The sequence below is a fragment of the Halyomorpha halys genome, unplaced genomic scaffold (assembly GCF_000696795.3).
Source record: "Halyomorpha halys isolate HHAL.00 unplaced genomic scaffold, Hhal_1.1 Scaffold78.1, whole genome shotgun sequence".
NCBI classification, from domain to species: domain Eukaryota; kingdom Metazoa; phylum Arthropoda; class Insecta; order Hemiptera; family Pentatomidae; genus Halyomorpha; species Halyomorpha halys.
This window is the reverse complement of record NW_027108467.1, coordinates 39,736-46,235: the sequence shown is the minus strand read 5'-3', so window position 1 is coordinate 46,235 and position 6,500 is coordinate 39,736. Positions and strand designations below refer to the sequence as shown.

General features: G+C 38.1%; 1 protein-coding gene across 1 annotated transcript; it reads right to left on the bottom strand.

Annotated features, from left to right (window-relative positions):
* Positions 1-481: 481 nt before the first annotated feature.
* LOC136795623 (uncharacterized) lies at positions 482-934 on the bottom strand. The gene has a single exon (XM_067046811.1). It carries the CDS (start codon positions 932-934, stop codon positions 482-484), a length of 453 nt encoding a protein of 150 aa, XP_066902912.1.
* Positions 935-6,500: the final 5,566 nt, after the last annotated feature.

The window sequence follows — 6,500 nt, the reverse complement described above, 5'->3', positions numbered from 1 at the left end:
GTTAAACGTACGGGGACTTTTAAGTACCTTGAATCTGTTATAACAGATGAGAACAGAATGAAAGAAGAAGTGATTGCGAGACTGTCTAGAGGTAACAACAAACTTTCAAGTTTAAGACTCTTTCAAAAAAAGCAAAACTCATGATACATGAAACCGATGACTTGGTCGGTCTAAAATATTTGTATGGCCAATGATCAGTTGCCTTTTAAACATTCATTACACCCAAAATATTAGCTACAATTTATGAAACCAATTTCCTCCTTTGACCGGAAAAAGAAAATCAACAATGATCCCTGTGAAAACATTTTTTTGAATATTTGAAATTTCCAGTTGAAAAGAAAACAAATTAGGTCACTTACTTACTGCTGAACACTATGGTCCTTAAACTGGAACTTCTCAAGGACTTTAAGCCCAGACATTTCTATCTTTTGGTCATCTGCTCCATCTCCTTACTCCAGAAAACTTGAGGTCTTCCACTGTATCAGTTTTCTCTATTTTTTCCATACAGCATGTGTCTTGGCATCTTCTTTTCCGACATCCTTTCCACATGTCCGAGCCATCTAAGGCGGATTTTGCTTACAAAGGATACCAGGTCTGGTTTCCAATATACGGAGCTTTGAAATTTCCTTAGCTCATTATCTCTTATTGGCCCAAATATCTTCCTTAGAATTTTCCTTTCCAAGACATTGAGTTTTCTTCTGCTCTTATTTGTCAATACCCAGAATTCACTGCCATAAGTAACTGTAGGTCTCAGATTGGTTTCATGTATCATGAGTTTTGCTTTTTTTGAAAGTCTTAAACTTGAAAGTTTGTTGTTACCTCTAGACAGTCTCGCAATCACTTCTTCTTTCATTCTGCTGTCATATGTTATAACAGATTCAAGGTACTTAAAATTGCCAGGACGTTTAACTGTGTTCGCCAATCTGCAAATCATGGTGTTTCAGATGTTGGTTCCTGGATGATTTCAAATATTTTGTTTTTCCTTCATTAACATGCCGCTTCCCTTTCAAACTCTCTCAAAAGCTCTATCAAGGGCTGCCGTGCTTCTGGCTATTATGAGAAAGTCGTCCACATATGCCAAATGCAGTGTGAGGCGATTATAAACAGTTCCATTAGGGTTTGTTCGTATTGTTATATTAAAGCTTTTTCCAACGCTGAATTGAAAAGGACAGGTGATAGTGGGTCTTCCTGCCCCAGGCCGTTATTTACTTCAAATTCTTTTGATAGCATTCCCTGTTATTTTTGTCTTCATCCTCCAATGACAAATTATTCTCTTTCCTTAGAAAACATGTATCGATGATTGATCTTCCATGCCTAAAACCTCCCCGATAGTCGCCCAGTAGCAGTTCAGAGCCATCTATTTTTCGATATAGAAAATACCTTATAGGCTGCACTCAATGCAATGTGCTATCGTTCTATAATTACCACAAAATAGCCTTTTTTGTGTATGGGCCATATCGCTGCTATTTTTCAGACATTCTCTCCATCCCACACCACTTGGAAAATATAGCTTTTCAGTTCATCATCTCTAAAAGACCATGATCCATGTCCTGCCGGAGTTCCCTTAGATCTTCTTTATGATCCCTCGATGGCTTATCCACTATCTGTCTTGAAGTGGCCGGTCGGGTGATGGTCTAGGCTTCATTCGGCGCAGATACTTCATGGATTTCGTCTGCTATAGCGGCTAGTTTTTCCACATTTGTGTGTTCTGTGGCGACCAATATTGGTTGGAACCTTGTGGGTAGGTTTTTCAGCCATAATGTTCCGATGACCTCTGCGTTCACGCAGTCTCCAGCTAGTTGCTGCATTCTTCGAAGTAACTGTGACGGGGTTTGGTCTCCTAGCGGGATGTCTTCTAATAGTTTCTTTATTCTCAGGTTTTCTGATTCTCCGTAGGTCTGTAGTAGCCTGGCCTTCAAATTTTCATAGGTCTGCTTGAGAGGATCCGTTATAAGGTCTTGCACGTGTATTAGTACGTCCTGATCGATATTCGGGATCATAAGTTGGAATTTTATGGTGCTCGATGTGACCTTCGAAGTTGCGAATACGGCCTCGCAGGTGGCGAACCATAGCACGGGGTTGTTCCTCCAGAACCGTGGTATTCTTGATACTGGGCCTTGATGTGCATTGATTTGCTGAGAATCCCTTCTCTGTCCTTTTGTCTCTTCTGTTTTCGTCTCTGAATCTCTCTAGATATTTCTTGTTCCTCCTTAAGTTAGTCTTCCTCTGGATCACGTCGGGGTCACCACTTGTCAGGGCTGGTCTGGTCTTAGGCGGTTCTCCAGCCTGATATCTACTTTACAGAAGGCCCACGACAAGGCGTATTCATTAATAGGTTAGAAAGGGCCGTGTAAGAGGATGAGCCCTGGACACTGACTAGGTAGAGGAGTTTTAGGTGAGAGAGTCTGAGGCAGAGTAACAGTTCTAGTTGCCGAGATGAAGCGGACGAACCAGTAAGCTGATAATAGTGCTGGTCCCAGGCGGGTTATACTTACACTTCGTGCTCGCTGACTGCTACAGATGAATAGGAACCATTGTGGTTTACTTGAAATAATCTATCAATGAGAAAGGAACGAATGATGAGAAAGTATGTAGGAGGTAGGAATATACGGAGTTTGTAAAGCAGTCCCGGGTGCCAGACTCGATCAAAAGCCTGTTCTGTATCGCAAGACTCCCGCGCAGTACATTCCGCGCTCGAAAGAAGACGAGACTACGTCCACTACACGATGACATTGCTGGATGGTAGAGTGGGATGTTCGGAATCCAAACTGGTGATCAGGGATTATATGATTGGAATCCAGGATGGGGTATAGGCGTTTCAAAATGAGTTTTTCAAGGATTTTGCCCATGATCGGTAATAGAGAGATAGGGCGATAGGATGAAGGGTATTCTGGAGGCTTTTGGGGTTTGGGGATCATTTTAACTGTAGATAATTTCCAGGAGTCTGGAATATAGGTGAAACGGAGTACGGTATTATATATGTAAGTGAGGAATAGGATGGCTTTCTGAGGAAGAATTTTTAGAATGTGGGATGTTATTAGGTCGTATCCAGGAGGTTTGCGGGTAGGTAATCTTTGAATGATACTAGATATTTCAGAAGGATGAAATGCTTTAGGTGGGAGGGTCATTTGGAGCGGAATATTTAGTTCTGCTTCAATACATTTAAGATGAATTGGGTTAAGGATATCAGGATGTGGAATAAAGGTTTTAGAGAGGTGTTGTCCAAATGTTTGTGATTTTTCTGCGTCAGTTCTGGTCCAGGTTTGGGATTCAGTGAGAAGTGGGTGGTTAAATCTTTGAAATCCAGCAGTTTTTTAGTGGTCCTCTATAATGATTTGTCAGTAATTGTAAGATTTTCAGTAAAGTTAATTAAATTTTGAATTTTGTATTTTCTGATTTCTACTTTTAGTTTGTTAGTCAATTTGGTGTAATACGTTTTGTCTTATTATTATTAAAAGGTAAAATTGGCACGCTACATTAAAATAATACAAAATATAACTATAAAACTTCACTTTTACTACAGCACAATTAACAACTTTAAATTTTACCTTCTCTGCAATTGAAGAAAATCTATAACCAAATCGCCAAATTGTTAGAATGGAAATGAACACCCATGACACATGGGTTATTGTGGTAACATTCTTGTAGAATCGAAATTCATTAGCATATAAGAGTTGTATGATAGCATAAACTTCGCTGAAGGATATGAGGAACACTACCGTAAGGATAAGTAAAATCTGTAAAGAAAAGAAATAATCGATACTTTCACCTGAAGAACAAAGATTTTCGTAGCAGAAAACCATTTTCTCCAACAGTACTGCCGCCTTCTTTCCTTGCAATGAAAAGCATCGCCGAACGACATTCGTAACTGCTTGGTAGCGCATAAATAGCATTGTGAACAGCCTGTCTAATAACAAATGTATCATAGACATCGAGATGTAAGGGAAAAAAACTGCAAACACATTCATCCAAACCTGATATCGGGTTATTCTATGAACCCAAACAATATATGCAAATACCATTGCTCCTATTGCCAACAGTATCACCTTACTTAGTTTAGCAGGGGGGACTTGTTCACCAACCGAAAAGAGATAATAGTCAACTATCTGTATCTTCTTGAGGCATCTGTTCAAGCTGCTTAGTCTAGTCCTGTTTCTTAACCACATTATGGACACACAAAGTACAAGTGAAACACCTCTCGCTAAATCCAGAGACATCTTCAAGCTCATGTCATCTCGCTGCCAGCGGAAATAGTTTATGTAAATACTGTAAAACAGAAATGGCCACATAGTAACAAAGCTCAAGATAAACCACTTCCAGGAACTTGTGAATTCACCTGATGAATGAATTAGAGTAAACAAACCGACTGGTTTCAAAACTAATGAACATTTGTCAACTTCTTCAAACACGTTACGTGGCTTTCTTCGATTCATGTTTTCTTTTGAATATTGTGAATCCACTTTCTATGCGATCGAGTAGTTGATGAATAGTTCCCACCTCGATTACTGTCACAATAAAACCTAACAAGAGAGAGAGAAAGAGAGAGGGAGGGAGTACTTAGCGATAATTGATCAATTGATTGTGAACAGTTAAAGTATTATCATTGCATCTCTTGACAAAGACCTCGTATAACCTACATTATAGAAAGTAGTATATTGATATTAATGAAGAAGAATTTATTCCTAGACGTAGGGACTGCTGGATAATTACAATAGATGCTCACACAAGTAAAATTAAGATGGTGAAACATTTTAGGTCTAAATACATCTCCATATTAACCAACTCGAAAATATCCGTCAAAAGTAGAGACAACTTCCTTTGGGACAAGTAAAACAATCTGAATTTTTATTATGCTCCTTTTTCCTTCTTCATTCGCCTCTTTCTAGTTCCCTACTACTGTCCACCGACTTCCTTGGTCTTCTTTCGTTCCGTCTGAAGGGAAATGAGTTGGATCCATAACATCCTTCCACCCATACACAATCCATTGTAAAAGTCCTTCGTGGTGATTAGCTGAGAAGTCGTATAGGAGGTACGGGTAAGTACAATATGTTCGCCGATCTCCCTTCCCCAAGAACGGATTCATAGGGTAACATTCTTATCATTATCTACGAGCATAATTAAAACCACCATGACCGAGATGGAACTATGAGACCTCATAAATGCGGAAGGACCCATTTGGAGTCGCAACCTACTACCGGTTCCATTCTTTTCCTTCCAAAGGATCATCTTCCAACTGATTTTTTCATCAATTTGATTTTAAATTTCCTATAAGTGATCAATTACGTAATTTTGAGTGGTTAAAAGCTTTATTAGACTTTATGGACAACGAATAACCTACATTTATTGACAAACAACAAATAAAGTATTAATTTTGATGGATTAGGATTAATTCCTTGGAGTGGTCGATTCAGTTAGTATTATCTTAGAGGGTTGGCGTATTATTCAAGATACAAGATTATTGATAGATAGAATTGATTAATTATAATAGTGGCAAGACTCAATAAATACTAAGGTTGGATGGCAATTCTTAGTAATTAGTAACTAATTTTATAATCCAATTCGATATAAGTTTTTTTTTTAAATACTGCACTACTCATTATTAGTAAATATTTTGAAGGTACTATAAGAAAGGCACTAAAAGGAAAGAGATAAGATAATTAATTAGATGAGTGAGATAGGCTAGATCCATTTTAATTATTTGAGGTGTTAGACTTCAAAAATTGAAAAAAAAAAAAAATCCCCTCCCAAAGTCCACAACTTTTGCTCGAGTCTTTTGGCCGCCACTGAACTTAATGCTCAGCCACTGATGTTACTGTTCAGAAAGCCTGCAGAAATTCCATCAAGATAATGACCAAATCCTAAATTTTGCTCAGATGAGGTTTTCAGCCTGTCAATTTGGCACTAACAAAATCCCTGTATGTTTTACTGTTATTTGAATGAAAATCCTTGACCTGTCTAAAATACCCGTTAATGTATACTTTGCTGCAGATTGCCCTTCTGGCAGCCCAACGTTATAGAAACTCAGCAAAGCAAATTATCCAATTTCGGGCAAAAGAAGTGCAGTAAATTTTGATAACAGTCGAATGCATTACGTAAAATTTTGTAATCAGTAAATGCTTGTAATTTTTAGATTTGGGCTCATACCTGTCCCAAAACTTAAAAGTTAGAATTTGCATAACTATTACCTTCATACTCTTCTTCAAGGATGCACAGGTGACCTGTTTGATAAAGGGAGGAAGAGCACCTTAAGGTTTATGAAAATAAAGTATTACGTAAGAATAAAGGGAGAATTTAGATGAGCACAAAATTGCGAAAACTGCAAGCGTAAGTGGGAGCATTACTTCACAAATGATCTTGTAAATTCCAGTTTAGATAGGCTTCACTGGGCGGATGAATATAGACAGCAACTGGTAGAAATGGCATCGAACCACCGGGTTCACTAAGATATTATTATTTTTTTTTTAATATTTATTTATTGCTATTTACAACTGTACATTATA

Coding starts and splice junctions, on each gene's coding strand:
- LOC136795623 (XM_067046811.1), bottom strand. CDS start 934: ATGATTTGCAGATTGGCGAACACAGTTAAACGTCCTGGCAATTTTAAG.